General features: G+C 44.8%; 1 protein-coding gene across 3 annotated transcripts in view; it reads right to left on the bottom strand.

Annotated features, from left to right (window-relative positions):
* ssh2a (slingshot protein phosphatase 2a) overlaps window positions 1-18,749 on the bottom strand; it is a 30,325-nt gene extending 11,576 nt beyond the window's left edge. Inside the window, exons 1-4 of one of the 3 annotated variants that reach the window (XM_080506852.1) lie at window positions 18,619-18,749; window positions 16,355-16,398; window positions 876-988; window positions 454-518 (exon numbers count right to left, since the gene is read on the bottom strand). In XM_080506852.1, coding sequence (XP_080362978.1) covers window positions 454-518; window positions 876-988; window positions 16,355-16,398; window positions 18,619-18,681 — 285 coding nt within the window. In that variant the 5' untranslated portion in view covers window positions 18,682-18,749. Of the gene's footprint in view, window positions 1-453; window positions 519-875; window positions 989-7,183; window positions 7,679-16,354; window positions 16,399-17,976; window positions 18,422-18,618 lie in introns of those variants that run through there. The other 2 variants (XM_080506853.1, XM_080506851.1) reach the window with 2 other exon arrangements.
* Between the last annotated feature and the right edge of the window lie 1,078 nt (window positions 18,750-19,827).

Here is a 19,827-nt window from a genome sequence, read left to right as displayed (position 1 = left end):
GCTCACATTTATGGCCCGCAAATATACCGTCGTCTGCTGCATCATGTAAAGTCAATTAAAAGGGTCGGAATTCGGACTTTTATCTGGGAATGTTATATACCTTTCGAAAGCATATTTATTCTTCTTTCTAAAGATGAAATCTGAAAAACATTTCAGTTACCCTTTAAATCAGGAAGCTGGACACAGTGTTCGAGTAGTATTTACCCTTTTAAACTGCTTTTTCTCAAAGGAAAAAAAAAACGGGAACACTCACTGCTCCACTTCCTCTGATTACTGTGGGTTTCAGGTCAAAGCGCTGTTCTTGGTCACCATCAGAAAACTACTCTTTAAATCTAGTGCAGGTTTCACATCGCTTTGTTTGCAAACAAAGCGGTGAAACCAGGCACACCGCTCATAACGCCGCCTCGCAACCGACCTTTTGCTACTGTGCCTGTGTGCACGTGTGGTACTGACCAGGCGGATGGTGTCCTCCGGGCGCAGCACAGTGAACATGGTCTGAAGATGTTTCTGGAGGTCACCTGCACAAAAAAAACCATTCAAGGTTCAGTTTCCTCTGAACAATTAAGATGATATAACCGCTTAGATAGTGTGTCGTTTGTCCCTGTGGCGAGTTTCCACTGAATTCACACTGTAGTTTTCTTTACCTTGACCTACATCCAACATGACCCGTATTCTCCTGATATTAGCTTGGACAATATTTACAAGTCCTCATTTATCCGCAATGACCTTTTCCTTCTTCGTATTTCCCTTTCGCCCAATCACACTTTCTATTGTTATGGCCCATTTCCAGGACTGGGAGTCCAAAGAGGAAGAAGGAAGTGTGGGGAGATGTTACGGCTGTGAATTGCGTGGGGACTGTATGTACAAGTCTTTACCTGTGTGCTTGTTCCTGCGCTGGCTGATGCGAGGTGCAGAGTTCGGTGTGGGGCTGTTACCCATGGGAAGAAAGAGAGCTGCGCCTTTCACTGTGAGGAAACTCTCACTGATACTGAAACAGAGAAGGGGGGGGAAAAAAAGAAGAGACATGAATAGAAGCCTGAAATGCATGGATGTCTGCCATGATATCTAATCATATCTGATCGTTTTCGTACAGGTCGCAGCATTGTTAATTCACTTGCTCGCATATTCTGGATTAACCTTCTCACAATACGAACAAGACGGAGGGAGCTAGGAATAGACAAGGGTTGTTATGAACTTATGTCAGTGTCACAATGCTCCATTCAGCTGGCCTTCAATCTGTAGGCTCCCCCAAATCATTGCTGATCGCTGCTGACAGACGAGATGCAAGCAAAACAAGATCGTAAGCCCCAATGTGAACCCAGAACACAATGTTCTCGGCTCCTCCACACAGCTGGATCTCACACACACACACACAGACCAGCAGCTGCCAGTTGGGAGGAGATGAGGCGGGTTGGGAGGAGACCAGAGGTCCGAGAAAGAGGACTGAGCGAGTCCCCTCCTCCACAGTGTTTGAGCAGTGATAAGAGCTGTCCAGCACGCAGCAATCCACACTGCAGCGGGTCGCATTGAACAGAGTTCTGTTTCCCCCTCTGAGACACTTAATCTTATTAAACGTGGCTGAGGTCACTCGCTTTGACGAGAACACATAATAAACAGAGGTCAGTGTTTCAGTTGGATGTCAAATAGTGTTTAAATGAATGACTTGGGAGTTTGTTCACACACACACACACACACACACACACACACACACACACACACACACACACACACACACACACACACACACACACACACACACACACACACACACACACACACACACACACACACACACACACACACACACACACACACACACACACACACACACACACACACACACACACAAGACCCTGAAAGAACAATAAAAACATTCATCTGGTTTGGTTCAGTTTCACACTGAACATTTCAAAGCAGACCAAACTGTTTTGACGGAGTTCTCGCTGCTTGTTTAGGACGCTTTTGCCGCAAACAAAAACTTATTAGGAACTAAAAAAAAAAAGACAAGGTAGAAGAGAATCTGGCTCAATGATTGGTCAGGACTGAAAATGGAAACATGTTCCATTCACACAACTCCGGAAAAACACATACAACAAACAATTGGTCAGATTATACACAACATTCTTGTTGGTGACTGATATTATTTAGTCATCTGACATTGGACCAATAAGAGCCATCACACCTTCCTAACAGACATTTTAGCTGCGTATTGATCAAACACTCAACTTTGCATCAATTTGTTAGACTTGATTCCTGTCAAAAGTAATTTTGTTTAAACCTGTATTCAAAATGTAGCTCGCATTGATCTTTATATAACAAATATGGTTATTCAAATTATTCATTTTTAGAAACACTATACTCAAATGTTTCTGAGCTTTTATTCAATACTTCAAAGAACATAAGATCTACACAGAAACAATGAAGTTGACTTGTAGTTTGTTCTTGAAAATTGAATGAATAACACAGCTACAATTATTTATCAAGGAAAAACGAGTGAGGAAGTCGGCCAACTGGTTCTGCTAGATATTAAGATCAGTTTCATCGCCTCTGGGCCAAAAGATATGACAAGGAGCTCATGACACATATACACAATGAAAATTACCTGGATAAAAAAAAAAGGGGGAGTTGGCAGTTTTGGAAACAATGCAAACATTTGCATAATACGGTATGTGTATTTTGATGCTGCAATGCGATGTTGGATTATCTATCTCATACTTGGCAGGAGACCTCAAGTCTACACTCAATGAACTCGACTCCAACGGTTCATCAGGTTATACACTTCTACAGTTTCACATAAAAGAAAAAAAAATCTGGTGCAGTCTGGCAGTGAGGCTTCCTGTCATTCACTTTTTGTGTGTAACTTCATCCCTCTACCCTCGCAGTCATTCAAATGTCCTTCCTGAGTTTTGCCGAGAGCATGGATGCAGAGAACCAGTAGAAACTGACAACGGAGACATAGGAAGGAGGGAAAAAAAAAAAAAAATGCAGTCATGTGCTGAGCTCATTTCCCATAACCCGGTCACCCTTGACCCAGCTGTTTCCTCCACCTCTCCCCCTCTGTCGCTTCCTCTTTTCCGCATTTCTCAAAACACCGTCCCACTTTTAATTTCCGTCTTACTCCCCAATTTGTCCTGAACTGCGTCCCGCTGCCCTCGCAGGCAGACACTGTACTTGGCAATGACCATGTATAGCAGTGCTACTGTACAATGTCACATGTAATGCAATACGGCTACTCTCCCTGAAAACCTCGCCGGTGCATGTGCACCCTTGCAAACATGCACTTTCCTGCATGCATGCAGACACAGTAAGAGTCATGAAAACCTAAGCGAGTAAACGGTGGGGGGCTGTGAACACCTCTCAAATACACTTTCTAAAAATACGGTAGTCCTTTAAAAGTCTCGGCTATTGATAGACAGAATTCACAGGAGCGCGGTTAACTTACTGTACTGACACTGAGAAGCTTCTCTTTGACAGCAGCAGTGAAATCATACTGTAGAGGTTTAACTGTGTACACTCCGATTTGGGAGTTTCACACATGTATACGCTCGGCTGCAGGTACGCATATGTCGAGAGATACCCTGACACACATTCTGCACACAATGTCATGACTATCAGGACCATAGAACAGTCCAACAATGATCGAGTTCAATGCAAAAAAGAAAACATTCCGCGATTGTCGAATATGAGCCGATGATGATTTCAATCTTCTAACAGTTTTCGATCACCAACTTGGTTTGTGAAAAACCTTATCAGACAATATTTCTTCTAAAAAAAAATCTCATAGAAAATGTTTCATCAGTTACTCATGAGCTTACCGAGAAAAAGCAACAATAAATATGACTTAGTAGCCACATTATGTCACTGAAACAACTCACTCTCTTAATATATATATCTCCCTCTCATGACATGAGCAGTTTGGACTTGTGCTATCAGGCTGCCTGTGATTTTTGTAGACACATTTGTAATGTGATAGGACATTAATTAAGACCCATTGCAAGTTGGAATCTCCCCTGTACAAGGAAGTTACGCAAGTGTTGAGATTACTGTTACAAAACGTTGTCAAACCAACTGGAAATGTGCACTTTCAAGCTGACACATTCATAGAGAAAGGCTAAATGAGGGCAATAAGTTCAGTTAAATCTGACTCCAGAGTGTGTGAATGAGGAATGGGCTGTGGACGATGAGAGATTAAAGAAAGAGTGTGAAGCAAAGACTGGGGTGGGTCATCTTTAAGCATTCAGCCACCCCGGGCTCGGCGCTGCGGAGAAGCTGTAGCTACTTGTTAGGGCAACAGTCACAGACACAATCATCACTATGTAAGGACCACTCCACAGTGGGCAGATAACTGGGTGACCCCCTCCTCCAGCCCGTGTCCATATTAGTCACTCTCAGGAGGAGCATTGGGATAAATATAGGCCATGGCTGTATGCAAGGGCAGGCCATGCTGAGGCCTTGTGAATTTGCACCTGCGACAGATAGAGCTCACAGGCAAAAAGAGCAGTTTAGCTGGTATGCATGTACGAGTGTGTGTGCGTGTGCCGACGTGTATACAGGTGTACGTTAAGACCTGCTGTGAGAAGATGCAGCCATTATTTGTGGGACTGATGATGAGAAGAGACTAAAAGAAAAACGTGTGGATTTGTGTTGGGAGGTCCAGTAGAACCCACAAACCTTAATGTCCTTGTTGGAGACCGACTTTTCCAAACAAAGTTGGGAAAAAGTGACAAAGCCTCAGACAAAAGTTGGTGGAGGAGAGGAGGGTAGGGCTGATAAACAGAAAGGGAGAAACCGGGACAGATTATACATAGACTTTTGTTACGCAAGGATCCTGGTCAACCTGCTGCAAAGATTCTTTGATCTCTTGCGGGAATTATAAACTGAACTTTTAACAACAGGTACTTTGATAGTTTCGTGTGTGGGCTATGGTCTGAGCAGCAGCCACATTAGAGAGCTAAATGGACCTGGGCCAGACATGCACTACTATTTCAAGACAGGTTTTCAAGTAACAGATGAGGAAATCTACAAGCAGATAAAAGTCGGGAGTTAATCAAAGAACACTGTTTAATAATGACACTAAAACAGAGATGAAGATAGAGTTTTGCTACGACGGCCAGAATTGTAGATTTGATCTTTTACAGCTTGGAGCAATAAAAGTCTATAACACCTGTGTCATTTATTCCATGTCAGACCTGAACACACAAACACACACACCCTTATTAGCCACATGAAAACAAACAAGACTGACTGTGACGTGCAAACACACCTCATCCGAGCTCATAGACCATACCAAAGCCAATTATACAAACTTCAAGTAGGTCAATTGAATTTCACCAGCAGACAGAGGCATCCATACACTGCCTTTACTGGAGGTGGTGACCTATGTATATCCAGCTGCCCGCATCCCAGCTCAGCTGCCAAGGACGCTCACACACCTAAACGTACACTTCACAAAGTCACGTTTCAGTCTTATCTGTTTTCCCTTGTGAAGAAAAACACCAACACGTAGAGCGGAAGAGAGGAGCTGATCGGCACTTCTGAAACTGGTGCCATAACAATAGGGTTTTCGATGGCACCGAGCCACAGGTAATACTTAAACACCGGCAACAGCCTCCAGGCTTGTAATTACTTCGAGGAGCACAGGTTAAACATTATACATTTGCGACGTGCAGGAGGGATCAAACAAATACATAAGCGGTCAAAAAAGAAAGAAAAAAAGAAATGAAACGCACACACGTGTGTTTAACATCAAAAAGGTGTTAAGACACCTGCTGAAGGGTAAATATGGCAGTGGAGATAAAAACAATCATCCAAAAAAAAAAAAGGTAACATGACTTGCCAAACTACTTTGATTTAGTGTACAAGCGACTTTTATTACACATGATAAACCTTCCTCTTTCAAACTTGCACCGGTCATGTGTGGAATCACCTGAAAAATAATACAGTCTATGACTCACTATGTTGTAAACCACAACACAACCTGGAACAGAAAAGCCCCTTCACAGGAACTATAAAAGAAGGGTAAATGTGATATTACTAGCTTTAAAACAAGTAATTTGAACATATATTTTGACTAATCCCTAAATTAGTAAAGGTCATTAAGCCATATCGCAATTTTAGCAGACAGGACGATTTCTCCAAACTTGTCTTCAAGTAATTTCTTCACATCACACAAGCAAAAGGCTACATTAATGCTAACTGGGTGACTTTAGACGACCTTTATATTATTAGCCTTTTTTAATCTATGCTGGCCAGCTGACCTGAAAAGCACAGAGCCAACGTTACTTAGTTTGTGTGTTTAAGGGGGAACAAAGATAGTGGCAGTTGTGCAAAGAATATTTAGGGCAGAGTAGCACTGAGTTATGAGAAGGCTTAAGTGTCATGGTCACAACAGAATACTTTAAAATGACATTTAATTGCACAATTCCAGAAGTAAGAGTCAAGAGCCAGGTGGAAGGAGGCCAATTTGGGTCCTTCTGCAGAAAGCATTACCTTACAGTGAGTTACAGTCTCCTGAAATGAGGATGAAGTCTGTCACGATTTCACACAACAAACCCACGTTTCACTTAAATTGTGATTTTACTGGTTATCATTATTATTCATATGCTGCTAATCAATGTTAGTTTAAAACATCTCCTCTTGCCATCCAAGAACAGAGACTGAAACACGGAGGGACTATTCATGATATATCCTGATATGGCACCCAGGTGTACGTTTGACTCAGTAAAGTCAAGTGGCATCTCCAAGCATCAGACCATTGTCTGAACTTGAAAGTGGAAGTAGGCAAGATGATTCACGCATCATACAGAGCGTGATGCCTTAGTAAGGTCAAAAAAGTTGAACAGTGATGAGTAAGTCACTGCTACGTCACCAGGAAATACATTCATCTGTGATGCTGCACAAGTGTTGCAAAAGGATCCACTTACTCACAGTTAGTGTGAAACAGTTAACGTAAATCACGACAATCAATGTAACCCAAGTAATGCAAAGTTTGATTTCCCATCATTTCAATCAATTGTCTAAGCCGATTCCTCTTAAGAGGAGAAATCAGGTGTATTATGTCTCCACGGCTTTACTGCACTGTTACAGTCTGTGTATTGCCTTGTCATAATACAAAAGAATCAAGCTGCATCTTATTGCAGTCTGCTTACAGTATACACACAGGTTGACTTTTTTTTTTACTTACAGCTGGTTGATCTGATTTTTTGATACCACTGCGTCGTCGCCGAAGTGTGGACCCATCTCGGCCCCGCAGCAGGAGCAGAAGCTGACCGCCGACGAGCTGTCGGAGGCGGACACCGTGCCGAGGGTCATGTCGGTGCTGGAGCGGGGGTCAGGTGCTCTCGGTCCGAAGGGGGGGAAACTTTTTTTTTTTTTTTTTTTTTAATTACTCCACTCCTACAGTCATTCGCTTCGGCATTACACACAAGTCAAGTTGATTCGATATGATACGATTGTGAAAGAGTGGATGGTGACTAAATATCACGCAAAGCACGCGCTGATGCACGAGATGTATTCCAGTTTATATTCAATATTACGCACGTAAATTAAGCAGCTACATCTGACAGCGCGCGCTCTCCGCAGCGCCGCGCGGCTGTCCACGAGCCCCAGTCAAACTCATTACAAGACGACTTCTAAGCACGCTTCATCCGCGGCGTTTAAACAAAAGCTAATATCCTTCACCGAGTACCGGACTGAGACATATGACTTCGGTCAAACTCTCTCCCGAGGAGTCGTCGGAGGGCGGAGCTGGAGCCACGTGCTTGGTGGGGAAACGGAGGAGCCAATGACGGAGAGAGGGAAGTCCGGACGGGACGCACGAGCGTGTGCGCGAGGGTGTCCGTGTGCGTTTCCACCAGCTGAGGGTGTGCTTATCAGGAATCCATGGTGTTTAGTTAAAAAACTGGACGGACCAACTTCTTGGCACAACGCGGTACGTGTTTATAACGTCTTACATAACAAAGTAGGTTCAAGTCCAATGTGTTTGATGAACCTCACAAGTTAAAACATCTGAAGCCAACACAGATCCAGCACCCAATTGGGTGGTACTGGGATATGAGGGTCAACACTGGATGTGCCCATAATTCAACTAATGTAATCGAGACAATCACAACCACATGAGCTTTTGGTTTTTCTAAGAAAGCAAAGTCTCCACTCCACCCATTCCTCCAGACACAGACCCTGTGGTCGGGTTACATAAGGAAGAAGAACAGATGAAAAACATGCTGGGGTTCTTGCTGGCTGCAGGCAGCAGCTGGAGTCTGGAGGCCGAGCAGAGATACACTGGAGCCCGCCTTGTCAGGACAGTCTGCCACCCCTTGCATGGAGCTCAATGGAGGATATCGGGTGTGAACCGAGATGCCCTTCCATGTCGGACAGGCGCAGTGTTGTGGTTCATTTTCAGAGCCAATTGCACATTTTATGGCCAATTGGCATGCTCGCATGCAGGTTCCTATGTAAGCTGACAGCGATTTGAAAAACATCATAAAACTGCAGGCCTCCTCCTCATGATCACACCGGTGTGCACCAAGTATCTTAAACAAAACCATCTGTGGCCCATGCAGGACCCGGCCGTCCATGTACATCTATGCAGCTTTGTTAAACTGTAGATGTTTTTTTTCCTTATAGCTTATAGTGCTATTACAATGTTATGTTATTTCAGAGGGTGGTTTAGGCCTGCACTTGGATCCCAGGTTTGTGACATCTATAGATCCACTCCACGACACGAAAGACGCTCTAGCCCGGCCAGAACACGGTAAGTAATTACAATGGGCAGGAGGAAATCAAAACATCTCCCCAGAAACTATAATCTGATGACAGTTGATTGCAAAATTACAAAAGGCATATTATGTGTTATTCTAGGACGCAGTAGGAACTTAAGTTATTGTAGGTTGCCTGCATGGTGCAATTAGTTTAATACTGCATTATAAAATTAAAAAACTGACAGCATGGCCACAAACATTGCCAAGGGCTGAAACGCAGATGACTCAGCTGAGCACAAGATAGAGAAATACAATACATTGAACATCTGTATTTACACATTTTAATAACCCGCCATTCATAGAGGATCTCTTTTATATAGCGAACCTGCACCAGGTCTAACTTGGCAAGGACGGAACTGTGATGTTGAACTGAGAAAGAACGTGGCCAATATGACACACGGTTGTTTCAAGGATTACAAGCTCACCTACATTTAAATGAGCGACTGGAGGGAACTCATAATACTGCAAGTTCATAATCTCAACCATTCATGCAACATGTTCATTTTCCATCTTTTTTGTTTTTACATTTCTCATGTATAGTTTATTGGTCCACAATTGTTAGTTTTACAACTCCTGTATAGCTCTATGTCGATGCCATTGAAGTGTTTGTAATGCTTGTATTGTATTTGATTTCAATATTGAACTTATTTTTTATTGAATTATCTACAATTTCGCATTTCAGTCTCCCTCCCTTGGTAATGTGTATACACATGATGTTTCTGATGATTTTAGTGTACATAATGTTAGCAGTACATTATTTTTATAGTCTATACTTTACATCAGATTAGCTAAGAATTTGAATTTCCCCCCGTTTCTACTCATCTTCTATTTCGCTTTATTCAACTAAAGGGTGACGTGGGGGCGGAGTCAATGAAAAAATGACTATTAGCCAGGTAGCTCAGGGACAGATTGACAGTTCAACACAGGGCAAACACAGCCAGATTTACATCTTGGGGCAATTTATAGTCACCAATTATTCCCAAGAGCATGTTTTTGGTGTGCAGGAGGAAATTAGAATACCCAGACAGCATGGGAACTGGGAATCTTCTGGCTGTGAGGCACGACATCTGTTGGTTTAAAGAATTTGAGCGGGTGTAAAAGTAAGAAAGAACAAACGAAAGGATGAAAGGCACATTACAAACAGCATTGGATTCACAAAAAGAGAACGACATTCACAATTAAATCTTCCTCTCCTGACAAGTCATACTTGACCAATTAAACCATTACCTTTCATTTTTGAATCAGACACAGAAAAGAGATCTGAAAGAGCTTCTCTTTTAACCGACAAAAGTAAATCTGATTTTCCCCTTGGATGTAATATGTTACCTCATTCTTACAAAAATGAATGCTGGGAACTTGTCAGATTTCCAAAAGCAGTTTTCTGGCCAGCGGTGTTGTGAATACAGAGAGTTGACCTGAGCCTCGCAGCTATCCTCTATTCTTCCTCGGTGAAACCACTCATAATAATGTGGTTAGAGGAGTGGTTGGGATAAGTTCCTTGATCTTTTGGATATTTTACACTGACCTCTGAAATACCTATGAGTATTTCTTTGTGATTCAACGGGAGAGAAAAGCAGTGTGTGAATTGTGTGGCCCAGCATCATCTTGCTTCTCTTGCAATGTAAGGTGTTGAAAACAACAGCTGCCATTTGCACAACTCCTCGAGCAAGGCACCAGACAGCACTTCAAATATTTATATCACATACATTCTCAAAACGATAACAGATATATGGCACCAAGTCATGGTGTTTTCTAACTTGTGCTCACGGCCGACACTCGAAACACCTGCAGCTTGAGCCTCTTCCCGAAAAAAAACATCTTTCTATTGCATCACGAGACAGTTGACTGTTTAGCGTCATCAAATCCGTCTCAGACTTGGTGGAAACATATTTCTCTGTGGGGCTGGTAACATGAGACCATGTTGTGGTGATTCGCTGAGCCCTGAAGAAGTTGCACAATTGTGTCTTCTGCCGGTTTGTCAACAGACGGGAATGGGCAGAAACACGACGGTCAAAAGGTGCATGTGGGAGGCCTTCTGATCTGTTTAATTCACCATTCCCACAGCTGGAAAATGGGGCTACTGTTACCACACTGTGGTGCAATAAAAGGATAAACTGGTCAACTCTCTGCTTCACCTGCGGGGCTTTATTGCTTAAACCACAACGGAATCCATTTCCAATTCCATCTGAAAATGGCAATTATTTTCTGACGGTAGTAAAGTGTGCCTGAAGGGTTACAGTGGGCGAAATAAAACACACAAATACGTTTCAAGATGGAAAACAAAGGGCAGCCTGAGCTACAACACCTTTCGGGTTCAAATATTTGTCGACTACTCAGCCCACTCAGTTGGGAGAGGAGCACTTAACCTTGGAAAAAAAAACCCCCAAAAAACAGAGCCAGATAAGAAGAACAAAGACTGACTTGTTAACAAAAACAAGTCAGTGGAGGAGAAACACATTGTTTGGTTAAGAACCACTCACCGGAAATATGAGTGTTGGTAAAGTAAAACTCATTTTTGTGGATCTAAGTTTTTATAAAATCCTCCACATTTCAAGGTGTTATGTGGCGCATGGAGGACTTCATAACTACTGCAATGCAGAGACGTGGGCAGAACTGAGGCATGAAAAAAGCATTTACACGACACAAAATCGAAATTGCGTCGTCACATTTCCTGCACACACCATTTAACACATTTTATGCATCCTGGACGGGACGTGGTTGATGTTTAAACAGTGGGACTACTGCGGGAAAAACGGAGGGCAGGTGTGCAATCTGCCGTTGCGTGTAAATGACAGGGAACAGCTTATAAAAATCCAGGAGGCATGTCATCACACGAAAAAAGGTGAAGCTTGTCCTTGGCTTGGTGTTCGCTACTGCATCTTGACCTACTTGATCTGCAAAGTCATTAAATGCTTGATGAACCTGCTCTGCATGCGTGCACCTGGGACGGAGCTGCAGTTCGAATCCACAATCTGGAAATTAAACTGTACGCATCGAGACATGTGGAGCAAAATTAATATGGCTGGTCGATTGTCAGGACTTGTTAGCTTGCGCTCATTGAGTCAAGCCAACCCCCCCCCCAGAGATGACAAAATGAACTCGATAGCCTGTGAAAGCAAGCCAAACCAACACAAGTTTCAATTGTTATCGCTGTGAAACCGATCAAACAACCCAGTCACGTGTTCAGCAAAAGAAAACTCTTTACAACGTGAACACAATGGGTGGATAAGGTCAGATCTTCCTCCTCTTCTGCCCACTGGCTTCTGACAACCGCAAATAGATAAGGAGGCAGAAGCATTGCCACACGTGACATTTTATGAGCGTCACACCAAGCAATTAGAAAGAGCCGACAGTGCATGGCATTTCGAGTCAGACAATACAGGTGTGATTTGTCACAGCTGGATTCTTCTAGTGACACATGCAACATTACGCAGGCGTTAAGCTCTTTAACTCGTTCAGCGGTCGACGAGGCATGCAAACTGAATATTACTGCGGAAATGTTGCCCGGATTTAGTTCTGCCCCTGCTGTGTCACATCGACCGCGAGGCCAGAGAGCTCTCTCGTATGCTGGGTTTAGAGTGAGAAAATACAAATTGATCAAGTGCATGAGCAAAAGAACAACAAAAAAAAAAAAAACACGCAGAAAAAAACAAATCTGGCTATGTAACCAAGTGAGTTTCAGTGGTGTGGTCCACCTCTAAGAGGTGTGGCATGCCACCCGATATCCCTGCAGTGGAAGCGCCCCAGTTGGTGGTGCAGTGGCCCACAGCAGAAAAAACTCCTGTCAGTCTCATTTATCGAACCTTTGGAAAATCTACTTTAGAATCAAGCAAAACCTTCAGATGCTGGTTTTGTAACTCTGAATAGTGCAGGGAGAAATATAAAGTTTTTCAAACACTGTCCTTGACAGTCTGTGTCAGTCTGAGGCGGCAGTGTGCGGGAGCGATCCATTATTGCACTGCAGCAACGTTATACTTCATTAGTGTGGAGCAGCTGTTTGTGTGGGTCTCTGTGAAAGAGAGGTTGACACCGTGTGAGCGAGAGAGGAGAATAGGAGGGTCAGATAAAGTGTGAGTCAGTGAAAAAGTAGACCGAATGAGTGAAAGGAAAAAAAAAAGAGACTGAATTTCAGCAGATGAGCGAGAAATGGAGATGGAGCAGAAATATCACTGCAGTGCAGGAGCTGCAGCTCCTTTCAGTCGGACCGACACACGATCATTGGCCCGCTCTGCTACTCCCATCCACTTGTCGGTTTGTGGGGAAACACACAGTTAATTGGACCTCTACTCTTATGTAATGTGCATCAGAGGTCACTCGGCAAGGGCTTTGGCTGCACCCCGCATGTCAGCAGGCTTAAAAAGACAACTCGGCAACCGAGACAAATTGCGAAACATAACAATGTTAGCCGGATGAGCGAATAAGCTCGATGTATGTGTGTACATGTGTGCGCTCTCACATCTGTGGGTATGACTTCACCCAGCTGCCGCCGCTATGAGATATTACCTAACAGATAATTGGGACCACATGTCCGTCCATTGGCCATCGGGGTGTGTTGAAGGCGCGGGTGATGTCACCGCGTCTCAGTTTTCAAATAAATGTGACAGTCAGAAATCTCTTCAAACATGGTCCACGTCGAGATAACATCCACCCTGTTCTGGTGTTAAGACGACGTGCTACACATGAAACACTGGACTTATCACGGATCAGATATGATCGTAAACTCAATTACAGTTTTCATGACAATAAAGAACAGCTTGCAGCGGCAGCACTGCCATTGGTAAATGTTTGTGTAAGCTCCTATGTTTAGTTTGCAAAAAATGTGCTCCTAATACCAGTGGGGCAGCAGTTTATATGCACGGTCATATCTATCCCATTCACGTCAACACAAGTGTGCTGGTGGAGTATGCGGGGCCGTCCAGGAACAAGGACTTTGGTTTAGCCTTTGTCAGCCTGAGATATGAGGAAGTCGGTGAAATGGTGGGAAAAAGGCAGGGAGAGCAGCAAATGGGCGGTGCCTCTACTGGACTGAGAAAGCTGAACACACAGACTGCCTGTGTGGTCCATCCTATAGACAAACGTATGGATTGATAAAGGGGATTTCCTTTTAAGTCAAAAGAGGGACAGCTGTCTTTGATGCTTCTGCTATACCACCCTATCCAACTTCGGTTCGCGGAAGGCTGGAATGGATCGCAGCTGATACGCCAGGCCATCACAGGGGAAATCCACATTCACACCTATGATCAACAGAGTGACGCCGGTTCACCTGAAACACGTTGACACGACAATGGCGCGCAGAGAAGGGCTTGAAAGATTACGAGTGGGATTACCCAAAACACACAAAGAAGCTAGAAGTTCACTGGAGCAAAGCAAGAGCTTTTCAAACCCAGAGCACTTCTTGTTTTTCAAAATCACAGAATCTGACCTCTGTAGTATATACACACACACACACACACACACACACACACACACACACACACACACACACACACACACACACACACACACACACACACACACACACACACACACACACACACACACACACACACACACACACACACACACTAAAGCTCAATGCTTCATTCTTTATTGTTTGTTGAAGCTGGTTCATGGATCATGGCAAAGTTAAACAAGTGATTCTTACATGGTTGGTGTGGGCATTTATTACTGCCACATTTCTGGAATTGTTTGTCTATAGTTTAATAAGTAACACGTTGAAGAAAAAAAAAAAAAAAAAAAGAAAAGCCAAAACATTTTGGAGGGAAAGTCCATCCACGCGGGTTGTAGGCCGTTTATTAAAACCATTTTAATGTTGTATAATGGGACCTAAAAAATGGTGTTATACAACTCGTGTTTTCATTCTGTGTTATGAAAGAGTGTGCTCAACATTAGCACATGACGTGACCCAGCATTACGTATCCCTACTCCAGCAGAATGTCATGAGATTGTGACCTGAACTGCAATGTACAGTTGGCCGACTCTCTTAGGCAGTGCCTGTATGGATGTTTAAAAAGGAAAAGAAAAAAAAGAAAAAAATCAATCAAGACAGTTTTAATGTACATGACCCTGCTGTTTGAATGAACTCAGGCCCTTAAAACTCTGACCTTCCTGCAGACTGCAGACCAGTGGGAGCCTCAGCAGCTCTCTTCAGATCCATTTGATTTTGCCAAGCCAGCTCTCACTTGGGGCTGTGCAGTGTGATGTGGGGGGGGGGGGGGGGGTCACCCAAGACACGCAGAACTGAAATCCGAGAGTGATACTGAGCCGATGCCAAAGCTAAAAGGTGAGGAACAAGAAAGCGACGCAGCAGTGGAGCTCGGCCCGAGTCTGATGAAACGGATCCTTGCTGCAGTGCTTCTCGCCAGCACTGGTCTGAGCTACACCCACATTGGTGCAAAGAGGCAGGGGACTTTTCTTCAGTCTGTCATCTCCCGGTGCCATATTCGTCATTTCTATCAAATGTTCTGCAGTTGGTGTCGAGCTTCCAATTTATGTCTGTAATGCTTAAACCTCCTGACAGGATGGGAACTTTTCTGACCGGTCATTCCGTCTCCGCAGCGCTCACCGGACGAGATATGAGCCGTCAAGTGTCTGGACAAGCTCATTACAGCTAGAGTACATCTGTCATGTTGGACAAAGAGTCTCTGCCTTTATTACACTGCACATTCAACAGAATTAAGTGGTAGTTATAAAAAAAAACAAAAAACAACGAAATCTTCCTTTACACATTAAACTAATATTTCAAAAAAGTGTGTATCACCTTTCATAATCCAAGCTGTTATCAGCTGCATAGGAATGATATTTGACATGATAAAAGGACTGGAGGAGACTGAGGTCGTCTTCTGTGCAGTGCGGCTGGTTGTCGGCCAGATACAACACATAGGAAGTGTTTTGAACTCGTAAAGCTTGACTACATTGTTCCACTCCTGAAGACGACTTTGGCCCCGGACAATACACAATGACGGATCGACGCGAGTCGTCCAAACAGTAGCACAATAACAGCGGTGACGTCCGTGTCTTTTACACAGATAAGCAGGTCAAAAGCAGATTGTTTGACTCCACCCTGATGCAGATCAACTGCCGCCTGTTACATCAGAATCAAATATTGACAGAAGGACTTCACAAAGTTTGTTTTCTGTCAAAGGAACAGACAACTATTTAAATCTCACTCTGGCGCAAGCAAAACACATTGTGTAACTCATTGTATGTAAAGTGAATGCATTTCACAACACTGTGTACACAGGCTTTTCATTGTTTTGACGGGTCACTTTTTCCACATAGTGACTTACAATCACATGACGTCGTCAGTGCCAGTCCAAACAGGAAATGCAGCTCATGCATCAACATGTAAAGCAGCAACATGAGAACATCTGTATATTCTTGTAGTGGTTTCCCTATGTTGATCTTTAATAGATCAAAAAGTGTGCATACATCACTCATAACATAATGCAGCAGCTTCAGGAAGTGACACCAGAAAAAATGTGCTGATGAGCCCCTCAATGTAGGGTGATGTGCAGTCTCCCTCTAGTGGCCTGGGTCTGAACATACAGAGGATGACAGAACAGAAATCAGGAGATGGACAGAAGAGCCCTTACCTCCTGGGTTGGGAGCGACGGTCATCCTCACCACTGCCCGACTCCTGGAGAGGAAGAAAAACATTGTCATGACTGAAGGCAACATCACACAGGAAGAGGGGGGGGGGGGGGGTGTATCAAAGAGACCCGGGTGGCTCTTGGCATCACGTGTCGAGTCAAACTTAATTAATGGAGCGTTAAACTGGCAGACTGAAAGGGACATCTACACACAGCTTTTCATCAGTGACTTCAGCCCCACAGACCGCACCACCCGCGCCGGGTGGTGCAGGGAGGCTCAGAGCGGGGCCCACGGATAAGGCTGAACCAGACTGTACACCCACGACCCCCACCACCACCACCACCACCACCACACCCTCCATCTCTCTTCCTACAAAATGCAATCATCCTCCCCCACCACTGTGACCGGCACAGCTCCATACACACACACACACACACTTTTAATCCCAGCCTGTTTCAGTAATCCCTCCCAAACTCCGGGGAGGGAACTTTCTCTTTGGCATCAGTCCCCCAATGCCGATCCACCAAACACACACAGACAAGACACGCAAATGCTGAACAGTGTCGAATATGCCAATGGTGGCGGTGATGAATGGGAGATAGGAGGCGAGGACGATGAAGGTGAAGGCCGGCTCCTGGAGGTGGGCTCAGGAGCGTCAGGAGAAGGATTGTGTTCTCGTGTGTTCCGGCTGAGATGTGATTAGGCCTGGAGAGGCAGCCGGCTGAATGATGCTCTCAGCATCAGCTCACTAACAGCCTGCCTCCAACACAAAATTACTGTGACACAGGAGAAATAGGAGTCAGTGCTTGTGCACACACACCCGCACGCACGCACACGCACACACAGCTGATAAACTGCTTGCCCGACAGATTTCAAAGGCAAATGCTAAACTAGTCTAGCATGACACCTCTGCAGAGCAGCTGCCGTATGGCTGAAACGCGCATGGGGTTGTCCACCTATAATATGCGTTTAAAACCGCATGGCGTAATGAGCTCGGGTGTAGCAGGGTACGAGCCCATCTCCATGGTTACCATGTCATTGCATGGATATGTAGGGAGTGGTCGTATAGCCAATGAGAGGAGGGCAGTGGGTGTGCTGCTAGGCAGATTATTGTACACTTCCACAGCAGGGAAGCCATCCCCCCCACCGAGCTGAGGGAAAACAACGCTGGTTGTCTCAGCAGTGGGTCAAAAATCTGAAAATCTGATTAATCTTACCAAAGTTTGGGAGCAGCTGGAGGAAAGCTTATCGAATCTGTGCCGAAGTGACAGTCGTGCTCCAGCTGTGAACCTCACGATTCATCCCTATTTTGGGCGCTTAATCCCTGCTCTTTCCTCCACGCATTGCCGCGTTGTGCCGTCCCTTTTTCTCAGGTTCTCGTCCTGCTCCCGCTCTCAGCTGAAGAAAGGTTACCAGGGCACTCGCATGGCTGATTCACATCAGAAACGGGTCTCATGATAAGCAGCTGGTAAAACTTCTCACCCTCAGAGCCTTCCACTGTCTGAACGGAGCAAACCCACACTCCTGGGGTCAATCAGTCAGAAACAGTTGGGTTTCCGTTCATTGAATGCAAACCGGTTAAGATTTCTGTTGTAATGTGCAGCCACTTTCAACCAATTCATACCTTTTGCACATCAAACTCCTCAGTGTTTTCTGTCGGGGATCTTTCTAATGCTGCATGAGCATCATGCAAGTCATCCTTGTAATGGGTGAAGGTCTTATCTATGGAAGCCACACCATCACCCTTCCTGGATGTGTGTCAGGGGCTGGAGGCCAGGCATGGTGATGAGCCTCAGGGTGTCAGGGTGGATAACAGCACTGTCCCTCTCTCTCCTCCAGGGTGTGACAGCTCGGTCACAGGAGCTGCTTTTCCTCTCGCGATCACTGTCACTGACAACTTGTGATCTGAAGAAGCAACGCTGAATAAACCATATAATGATTCTTTTTTTCTTTTACTCTTAGTTCAAGTTGTTTTACTTAGAAAGACTTGATTTCTCTGGGAAGAAGTGTTAGCACACGCGAGCTCTACCTGCTAACACACAAGGTTTGAGTTGCTCTGTTGAAAAGAAAAAAAAGTTACATATATTTAAAACAGATTGCGTTCATGAAGCTACAAGAACTGGGGGAGAAAAAGAAAGTGCAATGACAAGTTTGATCCCGTCCCCGGCAGAGGTTTAGAGTAAGACGCTAGAAGCTAGTGGAGCTAGCCTCCCGTCCCTCCAGACCCACTGAGCCCAGATGTCGACCCCGGTTCACGGACACTCACAGACACGCAGGGGCTGGAGGTGGTGCTCGGTGTGGGCGACCGCTGGACGGTGACCAGCGCCATCCCGGCTGCAGCTGCTCAGACCTCGGTCACCTCCGGGAGAGAAACGCCGAGACGGCCGGCATTATTTTTTTCGGGGGAGGGGGGGGAGAGGCAGAGACACCAGTGAGCGGATCTCCCGAGGTTATTTCTTAGGCGGTTGCTTAGTTTCCCCCGGTCGTGTCACGCGACGGGAGGTGCGTCAACATATCCGGTTTGTTCTCTTCAAAATAAAGGTGGTAGTGCAATGGCTGACTTTCTTAAATGTTTCACTTTCCAAGATTAGCAACGACTTGAATTGTACTGTCCACAGGCCCATAATCTTTAAGGGTTGGACTCATTATTTTGGTCGAATCCAGGTTGGCCCATAGTCCATAGACCTTATTCAGGTCACTTCGGTGCATTTCCAGACTTTCCTGCCTTTATGTTGGCAGACACTTCCTGTTAATTCTTGCCTTAATCTCATCACTTTAACTAATGTGACGCTACCTCGCCTATTTGACGCGCATGCGCAGTGATAACTAACTGTCAAGTCTTTGATGAACATTTACACTCACACTCACCCTGAGGTCACTCCCTACTGATCAAGTAAACTGAGAATAATATGAATCAATACGTGTGTGTGTGTGTGTGTGTGTGTGTGTGTGTGTGTGTGTGTGTGTGTGTGTGTGTGTGTGTGTGTGTGTGTGTGTGTGTGTGTGTGTGTGTGTGTGTGTGTGTGTGTGTGTGGTAAAGATTGAGATAGGTGACATATAACATCATGAATACTGCATGATGTGGCTGTTCTTCGTGTTGATGCTCAGAATCCGCTGCAGATGAAGACCTGACCTCACGTCTCGGCGTTTCCTCTGGGAGGGGGGGCGGGGTAGTGTTGGGGGAGGTTGGGCTCTGAGGTGGGGTGTGAAACCTTGTGAGTGAAAAAGAGTCAGGTCAGGATCAGGGCCATGAGGAGAGGAGGAGATAGATAAGAGAAGACACGAGGCAGTAACTCATCTCCACATCTCAGAGATCCTTGAAAACCTTGATGTGAAGTGTCAAATCGGAAAAAGCAGCGAGTCCCCCCCACCCCACCCCCCGAAACACCTTCTGTGGTCTTTGTATTTTTGATTGAATGGACACAGGTGATCTTTAGGTTTGCCGTGTCCATGGATGGAGAGAATAATGGTGGCG

Source organism: Blennius ocellaris, assembly GCF_963422515.1.
Source record: "Blennius ocellaris genome assembly, chromosome: 2".
NCBI lineage: Eukaryota > Metazoa > Chordata > Actinopteri > Blenniiformes > Blenniidae > Blennius > Blennius ocellaris.
This window is presented reverse-complemented; position numbering and strand designations above follow the sequence as displayed.